The sequence below is a fragment of the Anguilla anguilla genome, chromosome 10, assembly GCF_013347855.1.
Source record: "Anguilla anguilla isolate fAngAng1 chromosome 10, fAngAng1.pri, whole genome shotgun sequence".
In the NCBI taxonomy this organism is placed as follows: domain Eukaryota; kingdom Metazoa; phylum Chordata; class Actinopteri; order Anguilliformes; family Anguillidae; genus Anguilla; species Anguilla anguilla.
The window spans coordinates 17,376,033-17,392,085 of NC_049210.1; the positions used below are offsets into that span (position 1 = coordinate 17,376,033).

Sequence of the window (16,053 nt, forward strand, 5' to 3'; positions counted from 1 at the left end):
GAGAGCCGATTAAGTCCCGCTGTTGTTTGAAACGCGACTAATATTTGCACGCAACAGCTCCGGTGGCCTGTGACCGTTTAAACGGTGATCGCGGCAACGCAGCTGAAGTGTAAGCAAACACCACAAACTGCAGTTGGAGAAAAGTAGTTAAAGAAAAAAATAGTCTGGTAGAAGGGAGGCGGGGGGAGGGGGGTGAGCTGGAGTCAGATTGCATTTTAATTGCAGCATGGTAAACAATAAAATGAACCATGCTGCTTTTTTTAAGCATTGAACCAAAATTAGCCACTCCCTTTTAATTAGCGGGGCTCGCAGATTAGGTCTCATTAAATTCAAACACAGGATCGGACCAAAGTTCAGTCTCCCAAGTGCAGAAGCATTAGCGATAGAGTACTTGCATTTAATTGCCTCTGTAATGGTCAGAGCTCAAGCCTCTTATTTCCATTCCTATGGGTAATCAGGCATGTTTGCCTTGTTCCAAACAACAAAGAAATATAGCCAAAATGAAAGAAAAAACCTCTTTTTTGTCATACACTTTTTCCTGTGCAATCCACTTCAAGACTCAACATACTTCAAGACACCTTGGACAAAACAAAACAGTTCTACTCGTGAGTTTAATTATCACTGTTATTATTTAATAAGATTTTGTTCATTTAGTCGTTTTACAGCTTAAACAGACATCCACTCGAAAACTGGATGCTACAACCGAGACAATATAATTCTACCATAGAACACACAATACCATTAGAAAAATATTTACAGTTCTCCCCCACCCCTTTACAATTTTCCCCCAGGTGCAGATGTCCATCAAACACATTAAACCACGCCCCCACACCCCAAGCCCCTCCCTCCGACCCCCTCTGCCCCGGCTTAAACAGATTTCAACCCTCCTGTTTAAACACAACCATACTCAATTCTGCATTTATTCATATCTGTACACGTCCATCGTAAAATACACTTTCATAGAACTCGTATAGGATCATTTATCAAAGATGTTTGTTTATGTGAATGAGATGGTGCTGCCGTGGCTTTACTGATGTAGCCTTTAAGAATTTGAAAACTGGGAAGAAGTAACATCCTCAGTGCTACGGTGATGGAGCTGTGTGTGAACTTGTCTGTGAAGACACAGGACATAATCAGGTTTCTCGCATTTCTCCCGCATTGTGTATGTGCACTGTGTGCCTCCAACCCCCCCTCCCCCCATGCTTACAGAATAACCTGTTTTGCTTTAAAAATCTCAGTACAGGGGCATGACTGCTTTATTACCCGTGTGAGCTTTTGGGTGGGTGTAAGGCCTGTGTCTCAGTTCCAGGCCCGTGGTTTGTTGCACGCTGTCCAGGTACGTTGAGCTAACGCCAGTCAGTCAGCTGCCATTTTGGTACAGTTCAGCTGGACTCTCCTCTTCGGGGAAAAGCACATTAAAGAGTCCCGCAGTAAATCGGATTCCTTCCTGTCTCTGCGGCACTCACGCATACATTTCGTTTTTGAAAATGAATTTTTTAAAGCGATATCAGAAATTGATCCGATTGGGCAGTGATGGAACTGGGAACACGGGGCATTGGTGTGAACAGTCCTTTTCAGGGAGTAGAATGCAGAGGGAGGGGGTGGGGGGGTGGGCGGTTATAGGGTGGGAGGGAGGGGTGATGCTGAAGGCACACTGCAGAAGCCGGGCCCAGTCACCTCAGCATACCTACAACACAAGAAGGGGTGAGGGGTGGGTTATAGCCAACGTGTCTCTGTGCTAACAAACAGTTACGCTCTTCACCAGGGATGCGTTTAGCGCTACGCTAACGCTAGCTATGCTAATGCTAGCGTACGGGCCGCCCCTTCCCCTACCTTCTGGTCCGGCAGCACTGTGCTGCTCTGCAGGGGGGGCAGGTGGCTGCTCAGCAGGGCCCCGCCCGGCCGGTCGTGCTCGCAGAAAATGGTGCCGTTGACATAGTGGAAGCGGTCGCCTGGAACCAGCCTGTTCCTGCAGGTGGCGCAAGTGAAACACTGCGGGGGGGAGCGGAGGGGAGGGGGGACGGTGAGGAAAACAGGTGTGTGAAATTCCAGAAGCACACCCATCCACCCAAAAACCCTGTGCTGTGTGAGTCACTGAGGCCTTTCCCCAACCCCTTACCCTTCCCCAATCTCAGGAAAGGAAGCTACTGGTGCATGTGTGTTGTGTAAAGATGTCCAGTTTTTGATGTGTGCTCAGACATTTTCCTGTATGCAAAATAAAAAGGCACTATGCAAAACACAATTAGCATGCTTTGTGACTGAACAATTAAACACAATGAATATGTATGGGTCATTGTGCGCACACACACACACACACACACTTACACATGCCATAATTGGCGACACTTGCCAGGCTTTCTGTAATTGCCGTTACAAAACTGGTGATTGAGCGTGCGCTGGCGACGTGGCAGAAACGTGTCAATCACTGCTGCGGCTGCGATAAGGGCGTTTGGATTTAACGGCCGGGGGCGTGGCTTCCCGCCATCTGCTGGCGCTCGCGAGCCTCTGCCGGCTGGCCTCTCTCAGGCGGCAGCATAGTAAAACTGGTATGGAACTGGTCTTGTAACCTAAAGGTCGCAGGTTCGATTCCCGGGTAGGACACTGCCGTTGTACCCTTGAGCAAGGTACTCAACCTGCATTGCTTCAGACGTATATTCTGCTGTATTAATGGATGCAATGTAAAATGCTATGTAAAATGTTGTGTAAGTCGCTCTGGATAAGAGCGTCTGCTAAATGCCTGTAATGTAATGTAATGTAATGTAATGCCGCAAACATGTGCGTTTCGCAGGCTGGTTAAAAAGATCACAGGGCCAGCGTGAAGTCCCCCACCCCACCCCCCAACATTCCCAGCATGCCCTCGGACTCACCTTCAGGTGGTACACGTTGCCCTGCGCCCTCATCACCATCTCGCTGGCGGGGATGGACTGGCCGCAGGCGCTGCACGCACCGCTGTGTCCAAACAGCCTGAGGGGGGGGGAAGCGGGAAGTCCCGTTAATCTCCCGACCTCTCCGACCGCACCCCGCACCCCGACCCCCCCCCCCCCATCACTGGAGGCTCCCCAGCCCTTCCCCACTGTGTCCCAGCAAATCAGGGCGGGGGATGGTGATGGCGTCGGGCTCGTACACTCCGCCCGACGTCCTTAAACTCCTCTGCGTAAAAGGGCGGCTCGCTAAACGAGCGCTTCTCCGCGCGACTTCGTTAGCTGCGCGAGCGGCCCCTCGCAGAGGTGTACGCAAGCAGCAGACTGTGCGACGGGAGTCGGTTTGATCCTCCTAGCACCAGCCCGTCCTCGGAGTTTTAACAGCCTCGCTGTCGAATGCCCCCCCTACGTGGAGATGAGCCAGAGTCTCGTCTTCGCGAAAACAGAATTACACAAAATCGCTCGTTTTCAGGGTGACGCCGAACCGACCGACTGTGGCCTTCCCTTCCCCGTTACCTTTCGCGAGTTCCCAATTCCCTCGCTCCAACTGTTCTTCCCTCACTCCCCCCCCCCTCTCCACACCCCTCCCCCCCCCCCCCCCCCCTCCCCTCCCCTATCACTGTCCCAGCTCTGGCAGCACACGGTAATGAATTTTTGATCTTAATTCAAACAGTAATTCAATAAGCAACGCCAGGGAGAAACTCTGTTCTCCCTAATTAATGTTTGTCCTTTTATCGGACTCCAGACTCCATGGTGCGCAATTTGGCAACGACGCTCTGCCCTTTTGATTAACTGTATTATACATATTTAATAGGCTGCAATTTCCATATGCGCTACACTTTGAGAGGGATAAGTGTACACAGATGCACATACACACACACACACAAACACATGCATACGTTCACGTGGGGACACGCGCACACACACACACTCAGGAAATCACGGATAGGAGGTGTTTTTTTGGAAACTGAAAGCCTCATGTCAAAAAATCTGCAGGTATATCAGCAGTACCTGCCACTCAACATTCCACGTTACTAAAGACGAGACCATTACTTATTCCCGGATGGCTAAAAAGCAAGGCAAGCGTTTTTTTTTTTTTTTTGCCTGCCCCCACTTAGTGATAAATTCCTCATCCCTGGCTTTCCTTCCGTCCAATTAGGAGCACGTCTCAGGAAACACCGACATAAAAAATAATGGGCTTGTTTGGTAAAAATCTGAGGCAATTATGCGTTAGAGAAGAAAATTAGGAAGTGGGGCCCAAATGTCCCGTTACGTAACGAACGCGTCGGGTCACGCTGGCCGTGATCACGGCTTTCTATTTTTCCCCTCCTGCTTAATTAGAGCTGCGCTCATTCCTTCACACCCCGGTCCCGCCCGGGCAGTCCGTCTCCACACGGCCGCTCGGCCGGCAGAGGAGAGAGAGAGGGAGGGGAGACGCCAGCCCGCGGGCATCGGCGGGCACCGGCGCCCCGCGGAGTCTGACGGCCGGGGGCGCGACCGCGACTCGCTTCGCCGTGCCAGCTTCTCCGGCGAGCCCTGAGGCCCCGCGGAAAGGACCGCGCGCGCCCGCGCCCGTACACGAACGAACACGCGTGTGTGCAGAAGCACGAACGCATGCGTACATCCACGTATGCACACGAGCGGACAACATTAACATTTACTCACATATACACATTAGACTTACATGTATGCGTGTACACATTATACTTATGATATATGTTCCAAGTTGTGATCGAATGATCCAGGCGTGTGATGTCATGGGAGGTGTAGAACACACAACATGGGACAGATCGCCCGTATCTCACACACCATTACAAAGGAAATGAAATTGATTCGTTCAGTGCGATGTCATCTGCGGTCTCAATTAGCCCTCACTTAATATAGTTCCGACGCAATCTTGATTTTTTTCCCCTCCCTTTAAATCTGATCCATAGCAAATTTATATTCCGAGATGATTAAAAATTAATTTCAACCACCGCCATAATCAGGGATTCTAATATTACCGAAGTCACGCATTTCGTCTGCTTCTCTGCGGTGCAGTCCTAATTATACACGGAGCTGGTGAGGATGAGTCTTTATCAGTGTGATTCAATAGAAAGGGCCAAGTACAGAGAGCTCTAAATTACCCTGCTCAGATATCCAGGAAAAGGACATTTTCAGCCAACACGTTAAATGCAAATCACATTGCCTCACCTAGCTACCTACATTTGAATGCACACGTGCTATTTATTTCTGGGGTAAAAATCCTTCCGTGTTCATTGCAATCCATTATCCAATAACAATACAGGGTGTACTGGATCTGTAGTGGTGTGGTGTGCAATAAATATTCACAGAATTTCTCTGGGCCATTAGGCACAGATCAAATTACTTAAAAACTAAACAACCCAAAAACAGAATAAAAATGAATACACGAATGAAGCGAGATTAATCCAGATAAACTGAAGAGGCCGGTGCTCCGGACGCCCCCCCGGGGGCCGCTCACCTGATGTAGTCGTTGCGGCAGAGGATCATGCCCCCCTTGCTGTAGCAGGTGGTCCCGATCTCGCCCAGCTGGGCCTGGCAGCAGGAGCACTTGAGGCAGCGCGTGTGCCAGTAGCGCTCCATGGAGAAGAGCAGGAAGCGGTCGGCTATCCGCCCCCCGCAGCCCGCGCACGACCTGGGGCCCGTCACCTGGCTGTTCACCATCGCAGGCCTGCGGGCGAGAGAGAGCGCGGGAGCGTCAGTTACCGCCGCTCGCCGCGGGCGTGGCCGCACAGGCCGCCCACCCTGGTTTGACCCAAGCACGTTTGAGACCCTTCTCAGACTACAGGGGAAAAAAATGCATTTTTCAAAACACGTCCTATTTTCTCATATTCAGACCTCTGTTCTCACACACTTTGAATTCTGGTTTGTCACTTGAGTCATACAATCTCCAAATACAGTGAATAGATTCAAAAATGGAGGGTTACAACACCGATTTTTAAGTCCTAGATTTTATCTGGTAAGTCAGGTTCATGCTGCAACAGTTCATCCTCTTTATCTTATTCCCCTATGTGAAAGTGGAAAAGACAGCTTTTTTCTGCCCTGAGTAATGATCATTAGACCATAATACAGACATTGCAGACCACACCCACAGGCCACACTATAGACCAGCCTACAGCAGGAAGCTGAACAGCACTTGTGTATGCAGCTGAAATGCAGTTTGCCACATTGAGACAGAAAAGCACAGCAGAGTAGCGGAGGAAGTTCTGCTCCCAGGCAAGGCTCCGGTACTGTAACCCCGACTAAGACACTTTATCCACATTACTTCGCTCAAAACACCCAGCTGAGTACATTAATGCTACGCTAAGATGTAAGCCACACAAACTACCCAGGATAAGGCCGTCTAGTAAGCAAATGAAGAACAATAACCGTTTGAAAACTTGAGAAAAGTCTATTACCAGAAAGTTTCGTTTTTTTTTGTAGTTCTGCAACAGTAGGCACATCTAGTAGCGTTGCAGGGCCATCATTGCCAGTATCATTACTGAAATGCATAAATATCCATATCCCCATAGGGGATAATGAGTAATGAATCCTGCAGACTGGGGAGGGATGTTTGGGGGGGGGGATGTTTGGGGGGGGGGGGCGGAAAGACGCCTTTCAAAGTTCTTCCACCACAGCCCATCAGCAGTTCTCCCCTCTGGCTAAGAGCATTCTTCATTTGGGAAAGTGAAAGGGGAAAAGTTGTCTTCGAAAACAATTCTCTTCGGGAAGCCTGTCTGGCGTCTTTAAGCAGTAACCGCGGGAGATGAGGCTTATTAAAACGATGAGCGCGCGCTCGCCCCGTCGGTTCAAACGAGGCCCGGCCCCGCCCCGCCCGCTCTTTTTCGGTCGCACGTTCTGTACCCCGGGTGCTGGGATTAGCACGGGCCGCAACAGGAAAACAGCCAGGTGAGACCGGAACGGAAAACCGCTCTTATCTTATCTCGCACGAGGCCGGCTGGAACCACTACAGGTCCTGATTGAAAAGAGGCGGGAGCGCCGAGATTAAAGTAAGCAACGCGAGGGCCCGGTGAGAGCAATCAACCATCATTTGTAATTAGAAGCTTCTTTCTCTCAGTCGCTCTCTCTTCCCCCCTCCCTCCCTCCCTCCCCTCACTCACTCCTCCTTTCAGCGTACAACACCACGTTTTTCCATCCACCCTTCAGAGAACATTCCGGAACCTCCCCCCCCCCCCCCGCAGGATTCTCAATAGTATTCCAATACCGACACAAACAGCCCAGAGTGTGTGCAGGCCACTTGCAAAACAATTCAAAAACAACAACAAAAAAAGCTGCCAAAACACTACATAATCATAATGATTAAGAAGCATTTTCATATCAACCCAGTCTAAGCCAAAATGTGTGTAAAATGGTTAGACGCGGAACAAAAACAACAAACCTTTCGCTAATAAACTCGACAGCTGTGTCCTTGCGATTTAACAAGAAAGCCTCTCCGGTGTGCCAAAAAAAAAAAAACTCGCCACTAATGGTCTGCTGCAGATAAATTTGTCCGCCTCCCTTCGCCACAAACACCTGGATTCAATAAGGCTGCTGCTCTGCTCCAGTGGGCCTGGGGCACCGTCCTATAGGCTGGAGGGAGGGAGAGAGGATACACCCCCCCCGCCCCCCCCCCAGGGTAATAGTTTCCCAGAATTCCGCAGCACACCTGTACACCCACCCACACACCTCAGCCCTGACCTGTCCGTTCACTTTTTAAAGGCCCCTTGCGCGAACGCGGGTCGTAGTCTAAGCTCAGACCAACTATCAGAGTGCTGCTTCACCCTCAACTTTGAAGAAGCAATTTAATAGACCGTTTCTTCTTTTTTATTACTGAACATTAAGTTTGGTTAATAAATGAACAAAGAAATGTAATACTATAAATAGGACACAGGAGGAAAAAAAACTGTACGGCCCACTTAAAAATTGCTTTGGAAAAAAAAGCATCTGTTGAATAAATGCAAATGTAGATCTGCAAATTAAGAAAATGCGCGTTGCCATTTTGATCAAATCTGGCCCTTCGTTGCTGGCTCTCTGCAGCTTTGCTGTCGATAGGAATCATATGCTTCACATTTTCTTGACATAACAGGAGCAGCCAATCAGGCAAATTCAAGCGTAAATGCGTGAAGCGTGATTGGGCCTCTAACGAGGCCTGCGTGACACGTACGGTCGGGCCGAAGTCTCGTTTCCGAAGCGGAGGAGAGGAAGGGGGCGGGCCTTCCTCTGCGCGCTTTTTAACGGGACAACAGGAAGCAGGGGGCCGGAGGCGGTGCAGAGGTCACAGAGTGTGGGGGGGGGCGGGGACAGCTCTGATTTGAGGGGTCACGCAGGGGTCACCGGGTTAATTCCGCCACAGGAAGAGCATCTGACCCTCTCCCCGCCCGGCCTTCTCAGGGGCCAGATCCCACACTCCTCAGCTGGTGCCGGGTGCAAGCTGGCGACCGGGCGCCTTCCCACGCCCGGGGTTAACGACGCGCCGTGGGGTTGGTGCTCCGCAGCGCGAGCGCAGGCTGCCTGGGACAGCGTTCCTGACGAAACGGGCCTCCTCCCGCCGCCCCCGCGAACGCACCCGGCTTTCAGGCCCCGCGAAGCCTGCGGCCCGCTTGCCCCAACACGTCGGGCTTGGGTCTGTTTTCAATTTGAAACCAGATAGCCCCTCAGGTCGTGAATTACTGGGGTGAAATTTGTCAATGGCTTTAACAGGAAACAAGGAGAGGAGTTTGGTTCTTGTGGAGCGAGTGGAGTGGGGGGGGGGGGGGGGGGTGGGTATGAATTCCAGGCTATAAGAATAAGGCTAAAAACACTGAACTTTTCCACCCTCACCCCCCACCCAAAACTCCTTCCCAGTGGTTTGGCTAATAAAGCTATGACAGGAGCTTGCACAGCATTCCGCAATCAGTGTGGAGTGGGGGCGGGGGTGGGGGCATGGGGGGGGGTGGGCTTTGTGATAGAGGGAGAAAAGACAGTTGGAAAAAAACAGAACTCCTATTTCATAAAATTGCATTTGCTACTAACAATCTATATTCTTTATTAACCTTCCCCACCCCCTTACATTAGACAAACATTAGCATTATTGCTCCGCGCTGAATTGGAGGCAGGGGGTGAATCTTTCATAGGAATTAATTACATCCAGTGGAAGGCTTTACTGCCATATTTAGAACATAAAGTGCGAGCGGTCGCCCTGCCTGTTTAACCAGTTTGACACTTTCCGTGAACAATAATAGAACGCTTGCAGGGCCGACCCGCCAGCGTACGCGAGAATGGCGGTAATGCAGTCTTAACCATCCCCAGCGGCTTCCGCACTGAAAAACTGCCGTGTGCTTCCAGGCCCTGAGAAAGCACAAATCAGACATGCGGATTTTGCAATAGACTGGTAAATACTTGCGCGCGTGACGCTTCTGGTTCCCCAGTGAGCTCTGGGTCAGCGGAACAAGAGTTTTCTTCTAACCACGTTCGACAGCTTTTTGCCCAGACCAAACCCATTCTCTTGCGCTGTGTGTGTTGCATGTGTGTGTGTGTGTCAGGACCATCTTCACAACTAAAAAAAAAAAACCTCTATCCTCTGGCAACCATACTATCACCCTTGTACAGTTGAAACTATTTTAACATACTGGAAAAAGTATGAGCGAAACAGCTCATCTCAAAATCAGCTACAGCGAAGAAAAAAAAAAAGTTCTGCGTTTCCCCGCTCGGTGAGCGCAGAGGTATCGTTTCCCTCAGCGAGAGGTCAGACAGTCTCTGTTCAGCCGCAAACGGAGCGGGCGGGAAAGGCAAACGAAGTCAGGACCGCGAAGAGGCCAACCGCTGTGAGCGGCGCAGCCGGCCGCACCTGCGAAGCCCCGATGGGAAGCGCGATCCCGGAGCGCGGCGCGGGGGACCCCGTTCCCCCGGTACATTCCGTCTGGATCAGCGGCGCGGCGGGTATGCTTTCTGAGGCCGCGCTGTCCGTTCCGGCAGACGCCGCGCCACGGCCCCTTCTGCGACCGCGTTTCTTTTTCGCGAGATCGGCCGCAATGTCGTCGTCGTCCTCGGACAAAAAAGCGGCCGCCAGCGTCGTCCGTGCCAGCGTAAAGCCGAGGGTGGGTTGGGTGGGTAAACCCTGCTGGCTCGCCTCAAGCCATTTTACATTTAAAAAATAGGGGTCATCTAATCAACAGTCAAACAGATGAGATATTACAGGGGTATACAGGGGAAAATACTAATGACCCAATCTGTTGTGGAAAACAACATGGACGCCATACCTCATCGTATTGTGTGTGCCACAAGTAAGTTTCCTGCTGCTCATAGCACATAAATGTGCTGTAACAGGTAAATAGACATACAGAACATTTTAATTGCTCCCACAAATGTATATTTAAATTTATGATAATCTTCATTAAAATAAAGGAGAGAATGGCAGTTTTCATACTGGAAAATAAGAATTATATTTATGTACATAAACCAATAGAACACTTAAAACAGTGTGCACACTAAGAATTCCAAACTACATTCACAGTCACAAGATATTAATTTATTAGGAAAGTGAATAATGGTCGGATATATTCGGACATGCAGGTATAAGCCAATTTCAAATTTGAATGATTTGGTTACCCCACAATAAACAGAGCTTGCAACTTCAATAATGCAAATCGTCTTGTCTTTCCATCAACAGTACAGTACGATATTTTGATACCCACGTAGCAAACCATCAAAAATACAAATACTATAAGCATTGCCAACGCAAATGTCCACAGCCTCACCTCTGTCAGACTGTGCCATTTTAATGTTGGTTTGCATTTAAGGTTGGAGTGAGATTGTTGAACTTCAGCAAATTAGCCTCCACTTGACAATTTAATTTTGGTCTCTTCATAAACTGGTTCCATACAGTATCACAGCTGTGCCAAACTTATTGTTCGTGTTGCAGCTACTTCACTTGTAAAGAATTTGATGCATGGACATACAACTAATACTCAGTAATCCTCACCATTACCCCAAGATTCTAAAATTTGAGTGTGATTTCTGTGGGTAGCAATGGTCGTGGTGCTTTGCATGATTTGAGGACCTTCCCTGTTCTAACACTCATCAAGCTCTAAAAATAATAAAATATTACTTTCAAAACAGTGAAAGTATCAGTTCCTTCTTGTGTCCCTGTAGAGTCCAGCGATTTGCCTTCCTATAATAAAAGCAAGCTTTAAAAAGCATAGACCATGCACAAAACAGTTTGCCAATATTTCACAAAAACATACATTTGCTTTTATTGCATATGTGGGTAAAGAAAATGGGTCTGAAAGATTACAGTTTGTTGTTTTCCAAAATTAAACTAAATCAGGGCTGTGGGAAATTTGGTGTTAAACCCCTTTAAACCATAACTACAGGAATTCCGCTGCTGAAACCTGTTAAAACCAAGGCTAAGAGAATGTTGGCATTAAAACCACTTTTAAAAAGGCTAAGGGAATGCAGGCATAAAAATCCTTTAAACCTGTATTAAAGGAATGCTAGAGCTAAAAACCCCTTAAAACCAGGGCTAAGAGAAATGTAGGCAGAGAACCTTTAAACCAGTGCTAAAGGAATGCTAGCGCTAAAAACCCCTTAAAACCAGGGATAAGGGAAATGTAGGCAGAAAACCTTTAAACCAGTGTTAAAGGAATGCTAGTGCTAAAAACCCCTGAAAACCAGGGATAAGGGAAATGTAGGTAGAGAACCTTTAAACCACAGTGAAAGGAATATTTGTGCTAAAAACACTTAAACCCAGGACTAGAAGAATACAGGCACAGAACCACCTTAACCCTGGCTAACCGAATGATGGTTCCAAAACCCCATGAAGCCAGGGCGAAGGTGATGCTGCCTGTTGAAGGACAGGGAGGCAGAGAGAGCCCATCGTGTGAATGCCTTTGGGGGACATTACATCAACTAACAAAAGAATAACAATGACTTTTGGCGTGAATAATATCCCTCACCATAACGAACCAATTTGATTTATTTCCACTTTAACAGTTTTAAAGCCGGATTCAAATGTAGTCAGCCTTCAAACCCAGACAGAACCACAAGAGTAGCTAACAATATGCTATGTGTACCCAGAAAAGCCAGCTCCTGTAATATGAAATATTGTTCAAACTCATGTTTTAAAGAGCATTCTTGAGGCCAGGTTAAAGCTCATTTGTTTTTAACACCTCAACATTTCAGTGAGAATAATTAGAAGGAAAAGCCATAGAATACATGCAACTACAAGTATGTGTTTTACTAAAACTGAAACTGCCAACAGTAGGTTTTCCCTACCCATCTCTCAGCCTGGGACTGGCCTAGGAGAATGTTTCTTATCTCTTGCTGGAACAATAGCCCAATGCTGCTCAGACCTCATAATACAGTCATTATTTACTAAAGTTAATAAATTATTTTTTTTGTTGCGGTTCAAAATGGCTTTAATGTAAAATATAGATCAATAGTGGGCAAAAGTGTGAAAATAATTGAATGTGAATATAGCTAGGCTATTGTATGGAAATCGGATAAGTCTTTCACCAATGCTCAGATAATTCATAGGGTTCTGATTTCTGTCCATTACAACAGAATTAAGGACTCATTGCAAAAACGATATTTATGTTCAGTAAAACACTTACTACAAATGGTTTTTCCAGAATTTTGAAGATCTACCTTTTTACTTCATTGTAACAAGTTAATTTATGCACTGCAGTCTACACAGACCACGCTGGTGAGCATTTCATCTTTATAGTATTTATTCATAATTTTACTATTTTTAGAATGCATTCATCCATTTTATGATAAAAATAGCAAGCATTTGTGGCATTAACTTTTTAGTCAGATTTTATGGTTGAATTCAAATGCACGAACATTTTGTTCCAGTCTAATTATTCTGGTCATTAATTGTACCAATCAGTGTGCCACACAAAACAATATAGGCTACTGAGAAGCACTCAATAGAGAGTGCCATTAACTAAAACTTCATGACCCTGGGCCTAACTACTTACAAATTAATTTTCCCAGCAAAAACCCCAGAGAGAAAGTGGTTGGTCGACAAAGGTGAATGGACACAATGAGCAATGTATTTGTCAGTGCTCACAAAATTAACTGACCAGGTGTTCCAATTGATCTTTTAATTAATTTGCTACACATGCTTTCTCTTTATTGTATTTTTAAATGCATTATGGCTGGCTTTCCAGAAATACACGAAGAGTCGGATAAATTGAAGACCATGTTAAAACACATGAATGAATACACAACTACCCAACTAAAGAGGAATTCGGTTAAACATTTGCGTTGTTTCCATACGAGACATCCACACTTGGCAACATAAACACATATATTTTTGTTCACCAAAGTCGGGCCAAAATCCTGTTGTAGTCTATAAAGGCAAGGGTGGGCCGGCTTGGCGCAAGACGTTGAAAAATTCCTATGGAGGGGAGAGCATTAAAAACAACGTCTGAGTCTGAACTACTGCGATGACAGTCGGGCAAGTGGCTTTGTGTATATGCAATTCGGCGCTCAGGACCTGACTTGTAGTCACAAACAAAAGATGACAACTAGACGACGGGGAGACTGTGTATAAGGCAAATCACATGACAATAACCAACCCACTTTAGCTAACTGATTACAAAGTAGCCTGTTGGAAATAACTTCATAAATGTATCTAGAAAGACCAAACCTTTTCAGTGAACTTCATGTGCAAACAGGTGTCACCTTAAAAGTAAGTGCTAGCCACCTGCATGACGGCTACACCTAGGGCGTTTTTTGTCTGTCAGTTATTTTATAGGCCATGTGGCAAAGAGACGGATTTATTTAAACGTGCATTTAACTCGTATAGCCTACCATACTCTAACATTAGTACTTATAAACGTGGCTTTAACACATGCCTCACTGGGCTAAGATACTTCAATTTCTTATTAAATCAGCGCTTAGTTTAACCATGACCTACACGCAATCTCCACCATCAGTTCTACAGAGTGGAAAAACAATCTGAGCTGGAGCACACTGAAGGCGATTGTCACTGATTCACTTTGTTCACGAAAAACTGCTACAAACGAGTAAAAAAACGTGACAAGTCAACGACGTTTATTATGCTATTTTATATCCATTTCAATCTGTGCTTACTGTTATAGTGTAGGCTACCCATTGTTCCGCAGCAACAGTTCGACCTTTTTGTCATGCTTTGTTCTGGAACGTCAATGGAAAAAACGAATTGATGTCAACTACAACACAAAAGGCTTCAGTTCCATTAGCACTGCAATAAAAGCTATTACACGACAATGAAATACATTTATTTGTTTTACGATGAGTATTACGAAATGTTACAAAAACAAAAAAGTAAAGCAAGCACCAAAAACATAGGCTACGAAAGTCCTTTACTTTGGCAAGATCTTAGCTGATGTCGCGTAGCCTACTTCATGAACCAGATCATATTCTGCAACCATGACAAAATGACCAGAATAACGAAAACGTAACTATTTATTTGCAGTACCACAATTTTGCTGTTTTCGCTTTTATTTAGCAGTGGGATCTAAAAGAATCGTGTAGCTTTGTAACATAAATGCGACTGCTGTGAACATTAAGATAACATGGCAACTATGATACAAAACAGTATTGGAGTTAACTCGGAGTCAACTGTTTTTATTTTTTTTTATTTTTTATCTTCCGTCATGAATAAAATGTATTTGCTTTTTGTTTTGCTATCTCTAAAACGTTTAGGCCAATTCAGTAAACGGGTAGCCTAATTCAAATCCAGTGTTAATTTAGATAAATGCCGACATCGTGGGCGTACTTGGCTCCAAACTAACAGTAGACGGACACAGTGGCTGTGCAGCTTAAGTTTTTCGCCAAAACAGACATATGCACCCTTAAGGCTCTTAAAAAGTGGTGGCCTATTGACGCCACGCTGTACTGTGGTCAGATTCGCTGGCTGATCAGCAATATATCCTTCATATAATAATGCACTAAGGGACCATAACTGTACTGCGTGCCCACTTCATTAAAAAAGTAGTTTTTAATTGGTGCTCAGCTGCCAGCCATACATACCATACATTTTTCCTTTTCGACCCTTTTTGAAACAAAACTGCGGGGCAAGAGTCTGTATCTCGCTATTTTTATGGGGACTTGGGGAACCGTGGTCAGTCACGCCGCATAGAAACAGCTGCTGGACTCAACTTCAAAGACGGAACGTCGAGCTCTGAGGATGGAGCAGCAATAATGGGTTCTCTCCCACGCGCCACACAGACTGTTCTACGTTAGCTATAGCTAACTGGCTGTTTACACCGTGCAGCAGTCACCAATTTGTTGCAGGTTACACGACCTGCTAATTTTAAAGCATAGCTAAAGTCGCTTATTACCATATCAGTGGGGTTATAACACGTTTCAATTGACAAAACTGAAAAATACGCTCACCTTGCCGTTCTGAAGAGTTCTGTCTCTTCGAAGTCGAAATGTTCAAAATCCGTCTGACCAAGGTTGTCTCTTTTCAACTTGCACGGAACTTCCCTAACCAGCTAGCTAATGCGCTAGCTATTGTCTACTTAGTAAATACTATGGACTTCAACGTTCGGTATTTCCAAAGGCAAATCTGGAATGCAAAGTTTCAGTTCACTGGCTAGTCTGCTGGTTCGAACTCGCAAGTTAACTAAGTAGGCTATAGTCAGTTGCCTAAGAAAACAAATATCTCGCCGTATGAGTTTACTGAATAATCGGCAATGTCGGTGTAATTTTCTGTTCTTGTATTTCAGACACCGAATGCACACACACAGCAATTGCAGCACGCACAATTTTGATTCTTAGAAATGAGGGAGCGGAGCTTTAAACGACTCCTCCGTGACGTCGTAGAGGTGCAGCCCCTGCAGCCATTGAACTGCAAGGGGGGTGTGGTACCTGACAGAATGATCGATGTTTGTTTAACGAACTCTAGCCCACTCATGCCCTCATTAGTTGGGCCGTAATCACAGCCGTTAAGGAAGGCTACAAGAGGAGAGGGTGCTGTGTGTTCACCCTCACATATACTCCCCAAAGAGAAGTTTCTGGCCAGTATTTTTTTAGAGTATGCTTTTGTCCTGAATAGCGAATAGCTCAGTAGGCAGCAAGGTCCCAGCTTGGCTACTTCATCTGTGCGGTCCTAATTAGCCAACTGAACCGCTTTAAATAAAGAAATAGCTTAAGCCTT

At 46.5% G+C, this 16,053-nt stretch overlaps 1 protein-coding gene across 1 annotated transcript; it reads right to left on the bottom strand.

Annotated features, from left to right (window-relative positions):
• Nucleotides 1-1,603: 1,603 nt before the first annotated feature.
• Nucleotides 1,604-15,691, bottom strand: LOC118237273 (LIM domain transcription factor LMO4.1-like). The gene is made up of 5 exons (XM_035435811.1): nucleotides 15,288-15,691; nucleotides 5,404-5,613; nucleotides 2,868-2,964; nucleotides 1,834-1,992; nucleotides 1,604-1,687 (listed from the first exon to the last, which is right to left on the bottom strand). Exons 2-5 carry the CDS (start codon nucleotides 5,604-5,606, stop codon nucleotides 1,679-1,681), a joined length of 468 nt encoding a protein of 155 aa, XP_035291702.1. The 5' UTR covers nucleotides 5,607-5,613; nucleotides 15,288-15,691; the 3' UTR covers nucleotides 1,604-1,678.
• Nucleotides 15,692-16,053: the final 362 nt, after the last annotated feature.